Below are 22542 nucleotides of genomic sequence, written 5' to 3'. Positions count from 1 at the left end.
CAATGGGACTCATTAGCCAGAAACGGGACAATCTTGTATTTTATGGGACTTCTGAGATCCCTAGCTCAAAGGGGGAAAAAAAAGACTAATGTTGCATGTGAATTTCTTTTAGATGTAATATACATGAAGTTTTTGAAAGCATCTTGTTCCAAAGAGTGTAAATAGTCGTAAATAGAGTTCACTAAAAATAAACTTTTCGCAGTGAATTTAAAGTTACTCTCTACATGAATACCTAGATTTCATTTTATTTCTTATGCCTTAAATCGTTAAGAAGAAATTGAAAGAATTTTATTTCATATAATCAATTTTTTCTATTGATTATATGAACTACAAAGAAAATTGATTCTTTGTTCTAGATAAATTGTGTATGATGGCACAGTGTCTCAAAAAAAAAAAGGAGGGTAACCAGTGGTGTGTCCCAGGGTTCTATTCTTGGGCATCTGTTGTTTAATTTGTATGTAAATGACATTTCATGTGGATTGACTGGGAATCTTCGGTAGTTTTCTGATGATGCAAAGATACGGGAGAGTTATAAGGAGTACAGTTGATGTTAATTCCTTTCAGGAAGATTTGAATGTACTTTTAGCCTAGACAAATTGTAGTTTTAATAAGTGCAAGATGTTCAATTTTAGAGTGTAAAAATATAAACTCTTTGAAATAAGATGGATTGAGGGAATGCAATTTGCAAAGCCTTGTAAAGAGGAAGCAGAGGAGGATACAATTGTAATAAATAAGTTGGTAAGGATTGTTACCAAGTTAATGTGTGAAAGGAGATTGGCATAGGAAATGATGTCATACCTGGAAACTGTATAAAGAGGATGAGAGGGAGTAAGCAGCAGAGTCTCTGAATGGAGAGCAGTTGGTGAGTAGAATGTATTTATTGAGAGTATGGTGATTATGAACATATTGAATGAGTTTCAAGTTCAGTTTGAGTTTTCTACATGACAATGTCTGCCTCTCACAATTACAAGGGTGGTCTGAAAAGTTCTTGGCCTTGACCATAGATGGCAACACTATCGGCACGATTTTGTTTTCTAAGTTGATACATCTGTCATCAGCATCCATGTGAAATTGCAAGGCATTCTATTAAGTAGTTTGTTTTATACAGCTGTCTGAAGTAAAAGTGTTGTCTGTATCCCTTGAAATTGATAAAATTGAGTATTGTGCAGTTATGAAATTCTCTGTAAAAGATTTAACGGCAAAAGAAATTCATTCGAAGTTCATAAAAGTTTATGGGCACTCTTCTCCTTCATTTTTGACAATTAAGAAATGGGCTGCCGAGTTTAAACATGGCCGTACCAGCCTCAAAGATGATCCACGTGAAGGACATCTAAAAGGTGTAACAACACCAGAAATCATCGATCATGTGCACGATATGGTATTGGATGTCAATGTGAGTGAAATTGCTTAGACTCTAGGCATTTCAAAAGAACATGTAGGATATATTTTGCATGAAGAATTGCAAATGAAAAAGCTTTGTGCAAAATGGATGCCACGCTTACTCACAGCAGATCAAAAACTCGCATGAAAATCTCCGAACAGTGCTTGGAGCATTTTAACAAGAATAAAACTGATTTTGTGCATCAATTTATTAGTATGGATGAGACATGGATATCGTTACACACCAGAATCCAAACATCAGTCAAAACCGTGGACAGAAGCTGGTGGTTCAGTGCCAAAAAAGACAACGTCGGTTCCATCAGCAGGAAAGGTCATGGCATTGGTGTTTTGGAATGCTAAAACTATTTTATGCATTATCTTGAAAAAGGTAAAACAATAACTGGGGAATATTATTCCGATCTTTTAACCAGACTAGACAAAAAAAATTTGTGAGAAAAGACCTGGTTTATAGAAGGAAAAAAAACATCTTTCATCAGGACAATGCACCTGCCCACAAAGGTGTTTTGGCAATGGGAATATTAAGGGATCTACACTATGAATTGTTGGAACATCCACCCTATTCCCCAGATTTGTCTCCTTCTGACTTTTATCTCTTTCCAAAACTAAAACTCTTCCTTGCTTGTCAGCGTTTTTCTTCAAATCAAGAGCTGATTACAGCTGTAGAGGGGTATTTTGCAGATCTTACTGAGAAACAGTACAGGGATAGGATAATGTCACTGGAGCATTGCTGGAATAAATGCATTAGTCTTAAAGGAGATTATGTTGAAAAATAAAAATAATTTTGAAATTATAAATTCATTTTTTCATTGTTAGGCCGAGAACTTTCCAGACCATTCTTGTAGTCGTTTGACTCCAGAGAAGTCTGGTCTTAATAAAATTTATTGCTTCTGCAAAATGCCTTGCACCTATAGTGCTAAATGTTCAGATAAGAAAACTTCTTATCTCATCATTTTAAAAAAATCTCGTATACTGCTGAAATAATTTGCTCAAATGGTATCCGTAACAGAAACCAGGAGTTGAGGTCTCATCTTGTAATATTTAAGACCTCTGTTATTCTATCATTTCCAACATATAATTTATATTTTTTTCCATTTTTTTTATTGTTTGTTTTGATCATTATTCCTGTCTTATTTGCACTGTGCAACCGGCATATTAACTGTAGTGAAACTATCAGAATAAGTTGGTGAAGCTTATTTATTTTCTTAGTGTTTATATTTATGAATGACAGTAAAACTTAGTTTTTTGAAAGATATTTTACCACTAATGAAGTATAATATATTGCTGAATGCTTTTTTCACATAGTGATTATAATCATATCATGGTATATATATATATATATATATATATATATATATATATATATATATATATATATATATATATATACTGTTGTTATTATATATTATATATTATTCTAGATATATATACTGTTGCATGTTTGGCTGGGTTCACATGATGCCATGTGAACCCAGTCATACAACACTTGTGAACTCAAGTGTCATACAACAAGTGACTAAATAATGTGAGACTCACTACTATAGTCCCTTCTGTATTATCAACATGTTAAAATTAATTGTGGGAAAATAAATCCTATAAATTATTTTCCAGTATATTCTAGTTTTACAATTTTACATAATTATTTTAACTGTGTATTAATTTACATGCTTTTATTTAAATTATTTCTTTAGCTTATATTTTAAATATTTTGTTCAGGCACAGAAGATCCAATGCGAAACAGGTATAAACTCTTCTTGGAGTGTGCGCTTATTCTAACATCTGTAGTGCCACCAGAGTTGCCTATTGAACTTTCATTGGCTGTTAATACTTCACTGCTGGCATTATCAAAACTGTGTATGTAATGATTTTTCACTGTATTCTTTTAAATATAGAAGTATTATGAAGTCATTTTATGTAGAAACAAAGTTCTGAAGGTGTTAAATTAAACTAGAATATTAAGTAAATTATACTTGCCAAGAATTATCTTAGTGTAAGCAAACAAGGTTTTCATGTGAACTATCTTCACAACTAAGTTGCTTATATATATATTGATTCTGATGACCATATCAATTGCCTTAGTATCCCATAATACAAAGCACATTTCCTTTTGGGCATGCATAATGTTATACATAATGGAAGGGTCATTACTCAGACTGGTTTCAACCTTTATTGAGGTGGGATATGTATGACTTGTGCATTAATTCAACCTTGGTAGCTTCCTAGTTCTGGTTTCTACTAATGAGATCTTAATACAGATCAAAACTGGTCTGGGTAGTAACCTTCCACAATGCATAGCATTATGTATGTCCCAAGGGAAGTGTGCTTTGAATTATGGACTACTGAGTCAATTGATGTGAAGTCATCAGCCTCTATATACAAGTAGCTTAGTTGTGAAGAAACTTCATGCAGAAACTTTGTCTGATTACACTTGGATAAAGGATTAAATTAAACAAAAATATAATTTCTTGGTAAGTAGGCATGTGAAAATAAAACTTTGTATGGAATATTATTAATATTAGGAATGTGTGTTTGCAGAATATTTTATAAACAGTTTTCACTTCCTTGTGCATTGTGAGATTGAATTATGCTAGTTCTGTAAGATTGTCATTATACTGGAAATTAACTTTCTGAAGTTAAGAAAAAAATATTGTTCAATAGTAACCTTTGCTTGATTTTCAATGTTGTCTCAAGAGAAAAGCAGTATCTATCAGTTGCTAAGGTCTGGATTTGAATCTAATTCACTATATAAAGCTTTTTCACCTGAAGCTGAGTTAGCTATCTGATATGCAGATAGCAAGATTTTTTCCCCTCCCTGAACCTTTTTCATTTGTGTAAATCAGTTAAGAAACAACATTAGTTAGCTATCTGATATGCAGATAGCAAGATTTTTTCCCCTCCCTGAACCTTTTTCATTTGTGTAAATCAGTTAAGAAACAACATGTATTCAACCCATGGCCTTAAACTGGCTTGTTACAATAACCTATCCAGATCTTGATTTGTACTTTTTATCAGCAGTTTTCTTTGAGAAGAATATCAAGTATACTTGCTGTTACCAGTAACATTACAATTAATTGCAAGATTTCATTGGCAGCCATTTTGTTTATTTTTGACTGTGTTGTTAGTGTGTTGTTTAGTCTTGACTGTTATTACACAATATTCTTTCAAAAATGTACATGCTTTCATCACTTAATGAGAAAGTAATGAAAGCATGTAAGTTGGCAAGCACAAATGATTTGAAAGGTGAGAAATATGCAATGAGAGAAAATGAGTCTGCTGCCTTGGTATAATAGAACAGAATTGAGAAGAACCATAATTGTTTGTCAATGAGAAAATTGTGCAGGAGGAATGGTTTGCAGTTTATGGCACAGATGCATTCAAGAAAAATTGGGACCATGACATCCATGTTAACTTATTTTGCACGTTGATATAAGGTAACTTGGATGTTAACTGATATCAGTTAACATGCACATTGATATCAACATGCGAGATTCAGTGCGATGCAGTATATGTTTAATGTATTCATTGCCAAGAATGAATGGTTTCTGATAAGTGAGAATGGAGAGGATATTTGTTGGAAATGTTTCAAAAGCGAGTGTAAGAAATGCAAATTATGTCAGGAGTGAAAGAATGAAGTTCCATGTAAGCATGAAGAATTACACACTTACGTGGATTCCTTCACAGGACAAAACGGGAGCTCGAGTGACTAAAGAAATGATTACCATGTGGTACAGAAGGATCCATACTTCTGTACCACATGGAACTTCAACCAAAGAATGAATGAAAGAGTGAATGGAAAAGCATAAAAGTGCAAGAAATTGGAAGAAAAGAGATAGTATTGTATGGGGATTCGATAAAAGGTATACTTAATGAGAAAGTGATGAAAACATGTAAGTTGGCAGGCACAAATGATTTGAAAGGTGAGAAATATGCAACGAGAGAAGATATGTAAGAGTTGTTAGAAGAAGCAAAAATGAAGAGTAAGAAAGTAGAGATTGAGTCTGCTGCCTCGGTATAATAGGACGGAATTGAGAAAGACCATGATTGTTTGTCAATGAGGAGATTGCGCAGGAGGAATGGTGTGCGGTTTATAGATGTGTGGAGTGAATTTGATAGACATAAGGACCTCTATATGCCTGATGGACTTCGCTTAAATGGTTTTGGAGTTAAATACTTAGAGGAAGTGGTGTTTAGTGAGAGGTTGCAAGTGCAAAACTAGAGATATTGGGAAGAAGCAATCAAGCATGTGTCTAGCCACTCCTGGGGTAGATGAATATGAGTACAGAAATGATTGTGAAGAGCTGGGTGCAGTTTTCCAGGTTTTGAATGTAAGGATAACTGTGGGCCCAAAGGGATTTTGAAATGCATGCACACAAATGCCCAAAGTATCAGAAATAAAGGAGAGGAGATTTTAGCATCGGTCAACTCAACTTGGCCAAAAATTATTGGCATCAGTTAGACCTAGTTGTCAGAGAATGACATAGGTACAGGGATAGAATGTAATGGATATTGTATATTCAAAGAAGACAGAGGAAATAGACAAGAGGAGTATTATTAATAATAGCTAAAGAACTTCAACAAACAAAGATAGAAGTTAAAGAAGATTCTAGATCTAATAGAAATGGTTCATTTGAAGCTGTCTGGTGTGAGATGGAGGCCAATAGGATAAAATATATTGTTGGTTGCTGCTATAGACCTGGAGTCCAGAAGAAGATGTGGATGACATGCATCACTAGATTACCCCAGTGAGTGTAGGCTAAGCAATTATCATGGGAGAATTCAGTTATTAGGATGTAGATTGCAAGGAATGGCAACATGGAAATGTAATTTATATAGTTACTAAGGGATAATTACCTGAAGCAGCACATGATGGAGGAGACATGGGGTTTGAGAGTGTCAGATCTGTAATAGCATCAGAAAATCTATTTTTAACTACAGCAGCAACTCTACCTCTGATTGGGGAAAGTTACCATGCAGAAATTTCCACAAGTGGAGATTGCTCCACTTGTGGAAATTTCACTCAAAATGAGGCAAATGAGAGCAGTGCCATGGCATAAGAAACTACATTGAATGAATGTCATTAGTGGATGGGAAATAGTCAAGGATTGTTTGAGCAAGCCAGTATCAGGGTGCAAACCCAGGGTCAGGAGGATGAACCAAGTAGGGATTAAGTGAATGACTAGCAATATAAGGCAGGAGCTGAAAAGAAAAAAAGAAAGCATGGTCTAAGGAATATAAACAACAAAGTGATCATCTTGTCTATGAGCAATATAAGGCACAAGCAAAATGGTAACTAGTATGATAAGGAAGGCAAAATTGGACTTTGAGAGAAAGTTAGCTAAGCAGGCCAAAGTAAATCCAGTTTTTTTTTTTTTTTTGCTACATAGCAAGTAAGAGAAAGAATGATTATAGAAAGATAATGTTACTCAGTGCTGATGGTTGGAAAGTGACAGTATCAGAAGAAATAGTTCAGTTTAAGTGATTAGTTTGTAAGGGGGTATATCACCCAGGTGGTGGCTTTGCAGTTACTGAGGTGACAGAGTCTGATGTGAACATTGAGATATAGATGAACTGGAAGTACCCAGTATATTGAAAAATATCAATGTGAATATATCATTGAGCCTGGATAGTATGTCTCGTGTGTTCTATGAGAATGTGCAAGTGAAACTGGCAGTGCCTCTGACAAAGTTGTTTAGAATGCTCTGGCAAAGTTCCAAGGGAGTGGAAAGAGGATAAGATAGTTCCATTACATAGAAGTGACTCCAAGACAGAAGTAGCAAATTACATACCAATTATTATATCTGGAGTGGTGGTTAAAGTATTGAAAAAGTTGGTTAAAAATAAAATTCAGGAATGGGTGGATAGGAATATGATACTGTATAGGGATCGCATTCCTTTGTAAAAGGTAGGTCCTGCCTCAGTAATTTCCTCATGTTTTATAATGAAGTGACAGCTGAATTGGATAAAGGGTGTGACTACACCATGATACTGCTGGATTTTGCAAAGGCATTTGACAGAATTCCGCATGGGAAAACTGTTACTTGAGTCATAACAAATAGGAATGAATTTGAAGCTGGTGGCATGTATGGAAGTGGCTGATAGACATCAGGGGATGGTGTACACCTCTGAATCAAAAAATTAGAATAATCATAAATAATCAAAGAAAATGTGTTGAAGGATTTGCAATTCTAATTTATTGCATAGAAAATAATTATTAACAAATACGAATTAGCATCATCTAAATCTACATACTTTGTAGATTATATAACCATGTAAACACATAAAAATATAATACAAATTATAAGAAATCTGTTATTTGAAAACATTCCCAAAATTAGAATAATTTTTAACATGGTTGAAATATTAGAATATTCCAAGTTTTTCCAATTGGTTTTGAGAAGCTCGTAGAAATAGCACATATTTCAGTAGCTGTGAGACTGACTAGTGTGAGGAATCATTTGCGCGTGGATTTCAGTTAATCATTTGCTAAACATGGGTCGAACAAGTGACATATCGGAAGCTAAGAAATGGCATGGAAAACTAGACACCTGTGATGCCTAGCAGCATCAAATTTTTTTTTTTTTTTTTTTTTTTGGGGAGGGGGCTCCTTGAGCCTGCGCATTGAAGCATGCCTTTCATCTGAACTCATTATCTTATCTTGGTAATAAACTTACTATTTTTATTTTCTCATCTCTCTTTCTTGCTCATCAAGAATTTCATATCCTCTTGCATACTATATTTGTCACTACTTAGATTATTAGTTTTTTTTTTTTTTACTAGCTCTACCACCTCTTTTCTTTCTGTTTTGCTATTGCCTTTGCTACATTCTTTATTATAGCACCCTGGAGCTTGATGTAGTGACTCCTTTGTCTAGTGCAAATTTAATTATTGAATCGTAGTACCATATGACTTATTTTTTTTCTTATAGTTGTTGACTTACCTTATTATTATTAAATATCATCATTACCATTATTTATTCATTAACTTAAGACCTACCTTGTTTTCCTTTTGTTTTTCTTCTTAGTTCTCTTTTTCTGTCTTAATTTTTGTACACATTTTTCTCTTCTCCAACTCCCTGGAGACAAGAAAGGGGTGAGAACTAGATTTTTCTCTCGGAGAGCAGTCCATGATTGAAAAGGCTTGCTTTTGGAGTAGTGAGTGCAGAAAGTGTGATGGAATACAATTATGACTTCTTTGTGGCTTCTTGATGAGTTCCTTACTCTCTAAAGGTTCCTGTAATAATAATATTAACAGTCACAAATTTTTATGTTATACAAATTGTGTATATATATGTGTATATATATATATATATCAGGAAAATTTGGCTTCATTTGCTGTACTGTACAGCTAACTTTGATTAATTTCTGAATAATAATAATAATTCATTTTATTCTACCAGAAAAAATTTCTCTTTGCATTTATTTGAATGTTCAAATAGAACCTTTATTGGGAATTTCCTTTCTGGTACAGCCTGTTTAATTAGACTCTTCTCTTTGAAGTGGGAGGACTCACTTTTATGATTAAAATTTTATTTTCAGAGAGACCTTGGTATGTATTCCATTTGTAAAGTCTTACCTGAACTATATAAGACCATTCTGTGGCCTCTGTTCTGTTCCCTCCAGTTGCTTTGCATACCCACACTCTCAGAATTCAGCTTTACATATCCCAATCTGCTTGCCATCCATGTGCACTTGTTCAACTAAATGCAACCAGAAGTTAATAATGGCTCCTACATTCTCATAAGTGAAGTGAGAATGTCTTTACTACAAATGGTGGCTGTTACTACATAACATTAAACACATTTAGAGCACTATATAAAGACTATTGAAATTATTGCAGGGCTCTAGTAAGTTCAGTTAACTTTTCTGTATCAGCACTTGCCATGTGTGCATGATTAGAGAACGATGTTCTCTAATCATGCACACATGGCAAGTGCTGATAGTATATAGTTATGAAATTGAAACTAGTTATAAATATTCTAACATATAGCAGCTATTCTAAATTATGATTATTTTTACAGAATTCTCTTTGCTAAGTGCATCAAGAGTCATCTCCACCTTTTGAATTAGTGCAGTTGTTAAGGAAAAGTCAGTTGGAGTTCTAAATGTTAAAATTCCCAAGAAAGATTGCTTTTGTTATTGGGCAAGTGATACTGTTATTTTTTATTTTTACTAAAATAAAAAATAACAGTATCACTTTTTTATTTATACTAAAATAAAGAGCCACAAGGCTTCACTTCGGCGATGATGCCAAATTATATAAATTAAGTGGATATTAAATCCAACATTATTTCAAAGCCGAGTACAGAAACTACAAAAGTTTCATTCGAAATTTGACCAGAGAGCTTATGGGAATACACTCACAGCCATACTACTACGAGTTGCCCTAGCTGGACCTTATAGGTGGCAACGAATGCTGCCCAGGTTCCGTATGTTTGCCTCCTATTGGTCCATTTTGATAAGGTTTTGATTGGTCCATTTTGATACGGATGCCTGGGCAGCGTTCATTGCCACCTATAAGGTCAGCTAGGGCAACTCATAGTATGGCAGTGAGTGTATTCCTGTAAGCTCTCTGGTCAGATTTCGCATGAAACTTTTATAGTTTCTGTATTTGGCTTTGAAATAATGTTGGATTTAATATATACTTAATTTCTATAATTTTGCATCGCCGAAGTGAAGCCTTTTGGCTCTTTATTTTAGTAAATACTTTATGCACCGACTGAGAGTTTGCTTACGGAAAATACACCTCTCTGACTTAGAGTTACAAGTGTTTTTGTCCTCTTAGGTTTCTGACGAAAACCAGTGAGTTTGAAACAGCTGTCAGGCCAGTGAAACCTTATGAAAATGGACCAATAGGAGGCAAACATATGGATGCCTGGACAGCGTTTGTTTCCACCTATAAGGTCCAGCTAGGGCAACTTGTAGTATGGCGGTGAGTGTATTCCCATAAGCTCTCTGGTCAAATTTCGCTTTTATAGTTTCTGTATTCAGCTTTGAAATAATGTTGGATTTAATATTCACTTAATTTATATTATTTTTATTTTTTTAAGAAAATCACTGTTTAGAATGGTTGCTGTCATTAGATGAGAGAGGTAATAACAACAAATCTTGCAAAGATTTGTTATCAGGCAAGAGGCCAAGAGATTTTTAACCAAAGAAGTGATTTTTAGTTGGACACTCGGATACAGGATTTCAGAAAAGCATGCACATATGTCATCTCTTAGAGGAAAAAAATAATTCAAATAATGTGAAACTGGAAAAATGAAATGAGTGGTGAATTACAGAAGCTGAAAGTTGGGTTTCTGTTTTGGAGAAAAGGCATAGTTTAGCAGACTGGAGATGGATATCATTGAAATGATTGCATCTTAAAACCATTTATTATTTATGTCTAATAAATGTTATTAAGCCACAAGTGCCATTAAAAAAAAAAAAAAAAAAAAAAAAAAAAAAAAAAAAAAAAAAAATCCTAAAACCATGTTCAAAGTTTTGAGAGATTTGTATTTTTCTGCATCTAGTCTATTTCTCTTTACTTGGATTTTCATTCTTGTTGCTTAAGTCAAGTTTAAATTGGAGGGCAGTGTGGAATATAGTATTGAATTCTTTGCTGAGGCATACAGATATTTTTTTTTTATTATTAAGTTCACTAGACACTTAGTCCTCTTTCCATAAAAAGCTATCGTCAATTTCTTATAATATGAGAAATCCCTGAAGACTCTTGCATCTTATCATTAGATGCTAAGATATTTTAATTCATTCCTCCACCATCTTTTCAGAAACTGATGCTGTATTAAATAAAAAAAAAAATGTTGTCCATATTAATTAAAACATTATTTTTTTGCAGTTGGCAAATATTTGATGCGTTCTATTTTTATATGTGCCTCATGAATATTTAAAAAAAAAAAAAAAACTATATTCAACAGTCATTTTCTGTATATTCAGCAAGTTAAATTCAAATATGTAATTAGTACAACTTTCTCTGTCTTCTTGCAAAATTGTTGATCCCTTAAAAAAACAATCTTAACTCGGTTTAACTGGTACTGATGTTTGTGACTCGTAATTAGTATATTAAATAGTAATATTTTCATTTTTTATATATATATATATATATATATATATATATATATATATATATAAAGGAAATACAATTTCATATTTCATAGGTGTATACTGTACAGAACCTTTCCGAATTCCATTTGCTGGTAAAGTTGAGATATGCTGTTTTGATAAGACAGGAACTCTAACAAGTGACAATCTGATTGTTGAGGGTATTGCTGGACTTTGGTATGTATATAGATATGATGGAAAAATCTGTGTATGGGTGTCATGCTTTAAATTCAGTTAAATTTAGAAAATAATTGTATGCATATTTATTTAGTTACTTCTATGAACATCACTTTACTATCTTACCTAACTGGGATTAATAGTGTTCACCAGCATACAATTGGCTTTAATTTATTTCTGCTCGTTTTCACTTGACTAGGACTGTGCACTTTAAATTTGATTTATATTTTTCCCCATACAACTCATCATCATCATCAAATTCCTACCATGTACCCTCAAGGGGTGTACAGGATATGACAGTACTACATGAAAAAATTACTTCATTACTAACTTCCTATCTACAATTTTCCTCAAATCAGTCTGTTACTTGTCAAGACTCCAACATTATCAGATCTTATATTTCTATCCTCTAAGGCACTTTGTACCGTATCAATCCACCTATAGCTTGGTCTTCCTCTGGGTCGTTTTCCTGTCAACCTGGCAGAGAACACTTGTTTTGCTAATCTTTCCTCTCCCATTCCATTTAAGTGACCACACCACCTGAGATTAGCTCTGCTAACGCATTCCTGGATTCTGACAATGTCAAGTTCTTTCCTAATATCCTCATTTTTAATATGAGATTGCCATTGATGCCATCTGTTCATGCCTCTAATCTTTCTCAGGACTCTCATATCTGCGGTCTCTAGTCTTTGGTCAATTGTTTTACTTCTGACCTAGCTCTCAGATCCATAAGTTAAAACTGGTTTGAACACTGTCTTGTATACAGCTAATTTAGTGTTCCGACTAATTTCTCTCTTATTCCATATGAATTTATTCAATTGACTTCCCACCATACCAGCTTTGCTGATTCTGTTGTCTATTTCTATATTTAATTTACCATCTTCAGTAAAAATCGTGCCTAAGTAGCTGAAATGTTTTACTTGTTCCACAGGTTCTCCATTCACAGCACAGTTGACATTTTTAATGATTCTGCCTATTTTCATTGTCTTTGTCTTTTTATTGCTGACCTTCATACCATATCTATTACAACAGCTATTCAATTTAGAGAATCTTGCAGACTTGTAGCAGATTTATTTAGAAGTATAACATCATCCGCATAAAGCAAAGAGCTGACATTAACATCTCCAATTTTGATATCAGGTTTAATACCACTTTCCTTCATAATGTTATCCATATAGATAATGAATAACAGAGGGGATAATGTACATCCTTGTCTCACACCAGATTTAACATTAAACCATCTTCCTGTACTTCCTTCAATTCTAACTGCTGACTTACAACTCAAATAATGACTAAGTATTGCTTGATATAATGCCCCATTGACACCATATAACTGTAGCGTATTGAATAGCTTCTCTCTTGGCACCTTGTCATATGCCTTTTCCAAATCGAGAAAACCTAAATACAGATCTCTGTTATATTCCCGTGCTTTCTCGACTATTTGTCGTAAAGTGAAGATCTGATCCTGACAGCCTCTATTTGGCCTGAATCCAGCTTGTTCTTCACCAAGCTTTCCTTCCACAATTCTCAACCGTTTCTCAAGTATACTTGCATAGATCTTGCCAGGAACACTCAGTAGGGAAATACCTCTAATTCTCACATTCAGTTTTATTTCCCTTTGAGAGCTCTACTCCAATCATCGGGAATTCGTCCCTCTGTCCATGCTTTATGAACTATGCAGTGCAGCCACTGTAAGACTTTCATACCACCATACTTCAGCATTTCTGGTCGAATATCATCTACTCCTGCTGCCTTTCCACATTTCAAGCCTTTAATGGCTTTTTCTACTTCAAGCATGGATATGTATTCCTGACTGCATGCCTGGTCAGTGTTTTTTTATCACTGTGCTGTCATCACTGCTTGTTTCATTTAGCAGTTTTTCAAAGTATTTACTCCATACTTCAAGGATATCTTTTTTCTCCCATTTTCATGTCACCTTACTCCTTTTACAGCACTCTTTCCTCCATTCCTAAGCTTCTTCAACAACCTCCAGAATATTTTTCCACCTTCTTGATATTTATTTTCTATATTCTTGCCAAAGTCCTCCCATGACTTTTGTTTAGCTAGTTTTACACACTGTTTAGCTTTCTTATATTTGTCTCTGTATTCTGTAAGAGTAAAAGCTGACTTATTTGCCAGGAACTTTTGATATGCTTTCTTCTTTTCCTTCACTGCCTCTTTAACTTCCTGTGTACACCAGGGAGTTCTGATTTTTCTATCCTTGCACACAACCTCACCACATGCCTCTCTAGCAGAATCAATCAATGTTTGCTTCAGAGTTTGCCACTGAATCTCCAAGGTTTGATTCCTGTTCTCACACTCTTTCATTTTCTTTTCAATAATCTTTCTGTATTTTAGTCTACAGTTCACATCTGAGAGCTGCTCAACTTTTATTCGCTTTAACACTTTCTTACATGTTATTCTCTTCGATATGAAATTGAATTTTATCCTGCTCAAGACTAAATAGTGATCACTTCCAATTTCAAATCCTCTGTACACTCTGGCGTCCTGCACCAGGGAGAAAACATCACTGTGAACAATAACATAGTCAATGAGACTTTTCTTATTCCTAGCCTCTTCTCTCCATGTGAATTTGTGCACATTTTTATGTTGGAACCTGGTGTTAGTAATAACCAGTCCATGTCCTGAGCAGAAATCCGACAGATATTTGCCATTATTGTTAGCTTTGCTCTTTTCTCCAAATTTTCCCAAAATATTTTTGTATGTCTCACAATCATTTCCTACTCTGCTATTTAGATCCCCAACAAGGACCAACTTTTCCTTTTTCATTGTGTCAGTTGCTTTTTTCTAAAGCCTCAAAAACTTCCTCCACTTCTACCTTAGTAGAACCTTCTGTGGGACCATAGGCACAAATAAGTCTCATTGTCTAGTTCCCCATACTCATATTTGCCCACATGACTCTACTTGAGACTGACTGCTATTCAAGAAGATTAGCCTTGTATTTTGTGTTGAATACTATGGCTACTCCTTCTTTTCCTTGATTGTCATTGCCTGAATATAACATTTTGTATTTATTGCTCAGAAAGATCTCACCAGTTTTGGTCTTTTTTGTTTCAGTCACCCCTATTATGTCGATCTGGTACTTATCTAATTCCTCATCTAGCTCCATTTCTTTGCCATTCAGGCTTCTTATGTTGATAGTACCGATCTATACAACTCATGCTGTATTAAATAAAAATAATGTCCAAGATAATGTTCTTTTTGTTAGGAACAGTTTGTACTATTATTTTTACAATAAAAAAGTATTACAATCATTATTATACAGTTTTCTCCATGAACTGAAAATGATTAACAAGAAATTATGCTTTTTTTTTTTATGTTACAATTGGCAAAGATGTTTACTATCTTTATCAAGCTAGCAAAGTGGTGAAACTGAAGTAAGGAGGAAATCATCATCAAATTCCCGACTCTCTGTCTTTGTTACTCACTCACTCTGTAAATGGTGTCCAGCATGCAGTGATAGTTACGTGAAAAGTTTGTTATTACTAAATTAGCATCGACAATTTTCTTCGAAATTAGTTTATTATCTGTCAGGATCCAATTGTTGCCAGAAGTCCTTCCTCTGCCTATATGGATTTGAGTTAAGATTTGTAGTTACCTGGTTGCTGTACTTCGACTTACAACTAACAATGCTATCTGTCAAGCACCACTTTATGAACGTAGTTGACTAAAAGATAGAAGTGAAAGTCTTTAATTTGGCATCACTAAGTTATGAAAAATGGAGGACATTGATCTAGCCATATTTTGTAATCAAATATAAAAAGAAACCTTAGTTTCAATAATTTACTAATCAGCTTTTGAGAATATACACTTCTAATAAAATAATTCAATAATATAAGCACGTAAACACAAGAAAGATATTTAATTAGCCAAATTTTTCGGTCTGAAAATTGCAGACCATCTTCACTGGCACTGCAAGAACAGTTTAAAAAAATAATTTTAAAAAAATACAAGGTGGAATACTAACAATGGATCATTTAAAAATAGAACAAGCCACATGATGTTGTATCACTAATTATTAAAGGGAATATTTTTAAGCAGAGACATGATTGAAATAAAGATATTAATTAATAATATTAAATAACATAAAATTAATATGAATTAATGAGTTATCCTGATTAGACTTTCCCAGATTTTTGCTACAGATATACAGTCATTCTGATTCAGGTTAGGACAATGGAGTAATTCCTCTACGCTTTCTTTGAATCCAATTTAATTTATAGTGGAATAATTTATAGTTCAAATTTATAGCGGAATCTATGTAAGAGGCGAGTTTTTGACCAAAGGATATTGTGGTTAGTTTCAATCCCATGCTGAGCCAATCCAGATTTTTTATGTTTGTTGTGATGAATGGAGGATTAATGTTCTTGGATTCTTTTTTCAAGAGAGCATCCAGTTTGTCCAAAATAGGAGAGATCAGTTGCATGGAATTTGATAAACTTCAGGAAGAGACATAGTTGAGCGTTTGTCTTTATGAGAAGGAAAATGGGAAGATAATTTGTTAATGGGTGAATACATAGCTGTTAACTCATATTTCTTCAGAATTCTTGAGATAGGTTCTGAAATCCCAGAGATGTATGCAATTGGAACTCGACGTATTGAATCTTTGTTGTTTAGTGGTGGATTATAAGAATCGAGAAGATGTTGTGTACTTTTTTCGGAAATGCCAATGAGTTTCATGTGTTGTTGGATAGTAGAAAGTTCTTTCTGTAGAAAATTAGAAGTAGAACAATTAGTTTTGGCTCTTCTGATTAGACATTTTATGATTCCTGTTTTTGACAAGGATGATGGGCAGATTCTTGAAGAATATACCGACCTGTGAACGTTGGTTTCCTGTAAACCGTAGTTGTAAGAGTATTTGAAGGTGACCGGATGAGAAGAACGTCTAAAAATGATAACTGGTTGTTTTTTTCCATTTCCATAGTAAACTTTATACGATGATGTAAGGAATTGATACTGTTTAAAAAAGAAGGTAAGGAGTCTTTGTTTTGAGGCCATATAGTAAAGATGTCATCTATATATCTTACCCAAAAGGATGGTTGAGGGAAAATAGATGAGAATAGGACTTTTTATAGATGTTCTAAATAAAAGTTGGCTAAAGCAGGAGAGAGAAGACTTCCCATAGGCATTCCTTCTACTTGGCTGTAAAATTTGTTTTGACATAAAAAATATCCAGAGTGTATTACGAAATCAAATAGTTTTATGATGTCTTCTGAAAAGATGTCAGCCAGTAATTTTAAAGTCTCCTTGAGAGGTACATTTTTATATAAAGATTCTATATCAAAGCTCACCATAAGATCTGTAGGTTGCAATGAGATATTTTTCAATTTTTCTAAGAAATCTGGGTAGTTTTTAAGAAAGGAACTAGAATTGCCTATGTGAGATTTCAATAATTTAGCTAGATATTTGACTATATGGTAAGTAGGAGAATCAATACAATCTACTATTGGACGAAGAGGAAAGTCAATCTTATGTATTTTAGGAAGACCATAAAATCTAGGAGGTCTTGCAAAATGAGTTTTAAGTCTTTCAATTGTGTCTCTATCTAAACTGATGACTTCATCTAGGAGAGAATTTAATTTCTTTAGTTGTCTGTTGGTTGGATCATAATTCTTGATATGTGGAGCTATCTCGAAGTAAAAGAGAAAGTTTTCTTCTGTAATTTGCAGAGTCCATAACTACTGTTGCTTTCCCCTTGTCAGCTTTGGTGATAATGAGGTGATTGTTTTTTCTCAAGGACTGTAAAGATTTCATTTCAGAAAGAGATATGTTGGAAGGAGGAAATTTGGCCTTAAATAGAGAAGAAGCGACTTCTAGGCGAAGAGCATTAGCTTTATCACTAGTTAGATGATTGAGATTCCGTTTAATGTTAACTAGGAAATTTAGATATGGTATCTTATTAGGAACAATAGAAAAATCATGTCCTTTTGACAGGATGAGGGTTTCGCTATCGGTTAGAGGAAGTCTGGATATATTGACAATCCAATTATCTGGAGTTTGGAAGGGCTTGAATTGTTTAGAAGAAAGAGCTTCATATTTGCGGTTTAGATGTTGACTTAGTTTATTATATGCTCATTGAGTAGAATATTTAGCCACATTTAGAACTATGTGTGAAAGATGTGGATCCAGGTTTATGGAAATATAGGTGCGAAGTTCAGAAATATGATGACTGTTAATAGCAAGATTACGTTTAGCAGCTTTAAGTTGGTTGCAGATTAAAGATAAGCTGGTGTTCTGGTAAATATTATGAGCTCCAGGAGATTTTATAGTTTCTTTAATCTTAGCAAAATTGGGAATAATCTTGTTGTCAAGGCATTTTTAAAAAAAAATGATCTTAGCTCATAACCTACCTTGTATAACTGAAAGTTTTCCTAATTTACCGTTATTTTGGTGGCATTTTCCCTGTGAAGGAGATTAAAATTCGATATTTTAAGGATACTTGTGACATAAAGATTGAATAATATAAGCACGTAAACACAAGAAAGATGTTTAATTAGTCAAATATTTCGGTCTGAAAATTGCAGACCATCTTCAGTGGCACTACAAGAACAATTTAAAAAAAAAATACAAGGTGGAATACTAACAATAGATCATTTAAAAATAGAACAAGTCGCGTGATGTTATATCACTAGGTATTATTATTTCTGCGATCTCTCCTATTTTGGACAAACTGGACGCTCTCTTGAAAAAAGAATCCAAGAACATCAATCTTCCATTCATCGCAACAAACCTGAAAAATCTGGATTGGCTCGGCATGGGATTGAAACTAACCACAACCTGCTTTGGTCAAAAACTTGCCTCTTACATAGATCCTGCTATAAATTTGAACGTTTATTCAAAGAAAGCGTAGAGGCATTACTCATCACTACAAATATCGTCCTAACCTGGATCGGAATGACTGTATATCTGTATCAAAAATCTGGGAAAGTCTAATCAGGATAACTCATTAATTCATATTAATTTTGTTATTTAATATTAATTAATATCTTTATTTCAATCATGTCTCTGCTTAATAATATTCCCTTTAATACTTAGTGATATAACATCATGTGGCTTGTTCTATTTTTAAATGATCTATTGTTAGTATTCCACCTTGTATTTTTTTTTTTAAAAAACTGTTCTTGTAGTGTCACTGAAGATGGTCTGCAATTTTCAGACTGAAATATTTGGCTAATTAAATATCTTTCTTGTGTTTACGTGCTTATATTATTCAATCTTTATGTCACAAGTATCCTTAAAATATCAAATAAAATAATTCATAAAACAGAAACATACTGACTTCTGGTCAGAATGTGTCTTAAGTAGTGTAAACCAAAGCAATTCTGATGCTGAAGATTATATTCTCATAAGCTCTTTGGTAAATTTTTTAATAACCTCTATATTAATATAATAGATATGATGGCTTTCCTAGTAAGCTGATACACAGCTGATAATGTAATTGCCATTTTCTCTATGACTGCAGATATGCCTTTGTTAGCAAATATAGGTAGTTACTTTATTGTAAACAAAACGCAAACCCAAAATGTGTCTGAGAAACATAAAAGCAATGAATACATGCATTCTCATTGCTTTTATGTTTCTCAGACAGATTTTATCACAATGATAAGAAGATGCACAATATAACCATGGAGACTAAAAGCAGAAATTGTTAAATAATATGAAAAAATGATAAATAAGTTCTTACATATTGCAAGTGCTTTCAAAACACTTGAAACTTACAACTATTATAAAAGATAACGTATACATTGTGTTAGCATATGAAAACTTCAAGTAGTGATCACTTCAAAGACTAGAGGCATATTAACACCCCAACCGGCCATGATGTCTATAGACATCCAGCTAAATCTGGATACAATTCTGTAACACCTGTTGAATAACATGGATAAGAAGTGCAATTTGGTCTCACTATTTCATCCACCTCAGATGGCAGGGAGGTTAAAGAAGAAATAAAAAAAATATTGGTGGTTTGGGTTGAAAACATGAAAGAAAACATGCCAATAAAGCTTATACAAGAGAAAACGCAAAATACTATTGAATGCTGTAAACTGATTTATTATGAAGGCAGAAAATGTGTAGTAGTCCAAATGGTATTCATGGTATTACATATGTATATGTAATATCATTTGTATTAGTTTTCTTACAATTGCTTATTTTTTATATTTTTGTACTCACCAAGATACTCAATAAACCGATTTCCTCAAAGATTTCTTTTCATGAGCACAATCTGCTGTAGCTTTAAGTATCCTTTGAAACAAGTATATATCTGTCAAAAATTCATTGTATTTAAGCATTATATACTTAATGGTTTTCATCATGTGTGGAAACCTTCAGAATGAATTAACTGCATACATTGATTACTTACTGTATTTTAGTTTTCAAAGGTACTTCTGACCGCATCAATCCATATAAATCTTTCTTGGTCATCGCTCATCTCTTTATTTTGTGCAATGATGTTATACGTGAACATAAACCTAATCATTTAATTCTTGACATGCACCCTCAGGAGTGCTCAGGATATTATGATAGTACTACATGAAGAAGTTACATCATTACTAACTTCCTATTGATGATTTTTCTCTAAATTAATGTGATACCTATCAAGACTTCAACATTATCATATCTCATATTTTTGTGTTCTATGGAACTTTTTATTGTATTGTATCAGTTTACCTTGATCTTTGTCTTCTTCTGGGACTTTTTCTTGCCATCCTGGCAAAGAACACTCGATTTGCTAACTTTCCTCTCCATTCTGTTTTAGTGACCCATACCACTTGAGATTAGATCTGTTAACACATTACTGAATGCTAATGATGGAAAATTCTTTCCTATAATCCTCATTTTTAATATGATGTTGCCATGGATACCATGGTGTTTATTCCCCTAATATTTCTTTAATAACTCTCATATTATCTGTAGTTTCCAGTTTTTGATCAAGTGTTTTATTTCTAACCCAGCGCTCAGATCCATAAGATAAAATTGGTTTGAACACTGCCTTGTATACAGCTAATTTAGTGTTTTGACTAATTTCTCTTTTATTCCATATAAATTTATTCACTTGCCTTCCTACCATATCAGCTTTGCTTATTTCTCTTATGTTTCCATATTTAATTTTCCATCTTCACTAAAAATTATGCCTAGATAGTTAGAATGTTTTACTTATTCTATTATTATTATTATTAATATTGGCACTTCATGGAGTCAAAAGACTCATTGCAGTTACATGACAGTACCTGACAGTCACATTCCGTGAGTGTAGTGGACGACTCACTACACTCACATACCACTCATATCACATAGTACCACTCAGGTACTATGAAGGATATGTGTAAAAACTGACATTCATTGGCTGACATGTTGAATGTGGAGTTCCAGGTATTGACTAGAACATTAATCTGCACAAAACGTTCAGATCCGAGGCTCATAACATGAGTTTCCGTGGTAGGACCATAATATGCAAGTCCTACATTACCCAAACCAAAACATGAAGCTTAGATAGCTGTGTTACGGAGTGACAAATCATGATATCCTCTACCGAGCAGATGGACGGATGTGATGGATGCTGAGTGAATGTCTTTTACCAGAATGCATAACCCAACTATGATATTTTGAGGTTGCAGTGTAATGTGTCATCCTCTTTTTCCTGGTTTGGCCTCAGATCTGTTTATGTGGTGCCACAAACAATGAACTCAGAGAGATATCTGAACATTCTGGACAATGCAATATGTCCTACTTTATAGCATTTCTACAGAACTTTCCATTGTCTCTTTCAACAAGACAATGCACTGTGTTATAAGGGTGTTACTGTGACTGTGTGGTTTGTGGACATGAATGTCACCACACTTGACTGGCCTCCACAGAGCCCTGATCTCAACCCTGTTGAACATCTGTAGGATGAACTAGAAAGTAGGAAAGCGAAAGAAGGGAGAGCAATCTGAGAGAGGGATCATCTATTAAGTGAATTACAATCTTCTGTTTATCGTCAAAAATTCTTACAAGGCTTCAGGTGCACCACCCGAAATGTACAAAAAAAATCCAAGGTTGGTCAGATCTACAACTTATAAAGTGTTAGGAGTTGAGAAGAAGAGAAATAATGTTTTGAATGAAAAAGAATGCAGAAGCTTATGAGGCTATGGATGTGATATGTATGTGCAAGAATAAGCTGGATGTGACAGTCAGTCCAAGATTACAAAAGCTTGTCTTGAAAGGATGTTGGAGCATTATCATATGTAAGCAGGAATGAAGTAGGATATTTCTTGCATGTGATAACACAGTCCTGGGTTTTAATAACATTGAAATTCTCCAAGTTGTCTTCACCCCATTTGAGGATGGTGTGTAGACCAGTATGTAAGCCGTTGGTTATGGAAGATCTTGAGATGTTAATCATTTGAGTACTATATACAACATGGTTTCTTGAATGAGGAAGTGCTGACATCAGCTGTACTATGAATAGCATTTGAAGTCAGAGAGAGAAAAGATGATTGATATAAAGAAGGAAGAGTGTGGGTGGGAGTGCACAACATTGGGATACTCCAGCATTGATAGAGAAATCTGATGAGAAAAAGATATTCACCATGAGATGCAATGAATGACCAGTGAGAAAGCTAGTGATCCAATCAAACTGCACAATAGGGAGACCATAAGATGGTAGCTTGTCCAGGAAGCCTTGATGCCAGCTCCTTTGCCTTTGAAATATTGATAGTGATCACATGGGTTTCTCCAAATTTCTATGGCCTGTGTTCAGAAATGGATAAGGTTAGCGAGGAGGTCTTTTGTAGAACAAGAATGGTGGAATTCATATAGGTGATGGCTAGTTAATTGGCAGGACTCCAGGTAGTAAGGAAACTTA

General features: G+C 33.9%; 1 protein-coding gene across 5 annotated transcripts in view; it reads left to right on the top strand.

Annotated features, from left to right (window-relative positions):
- Positions 1–22542, top strand: part of LOC150108709 (endoplasmic reticulum transmembrane helix translocase) — a 647746-nt gene that overhangs the window by 273463 nt on the left and 351741 nt on the right. For all 5 annotated transcript variants that reach the window (XR_016548145.1, XR_016548143.1, XR_016548146.1 and 2 more), the window contains exons 9-10: positions 3115–3252; positions 11555–11675. Coding sequence is in view for 1 of the 5 variants with exons in the window: in XM_090390936.1 (XP_090247062.1) it covers positions 3115–3252; positions 11555–11675 (259 nt within the window). In the remaining 4 variants the exon portion in view is untranslated. The remainder of the gene's footprint in view (positions 1–3114; positions 3253–11554; positions 11676–22542) is intronic.

This window comes from Typopeltis vanoorti, chromosome 3 (assembly GCF_054136105.1).
Source record: "Typopeltis vanoorti isolate ZY-2024b chromosome 3, IOZ_Tvanoo_1.0, whole genome shotgun sequence".
Classification (NCBI taxonomy): Eukaryota; Metazoa; Arthropoda; class Arachnida; order Uropygi; family Thelyphonidae; genus Typopeltis; species Typopeltis vanoorti.
The sequence above is the reverse complement of the archived record's forward strand: the minus strand, read 5'-3'. Positions and strand labels throughout refer to the sequence as shown.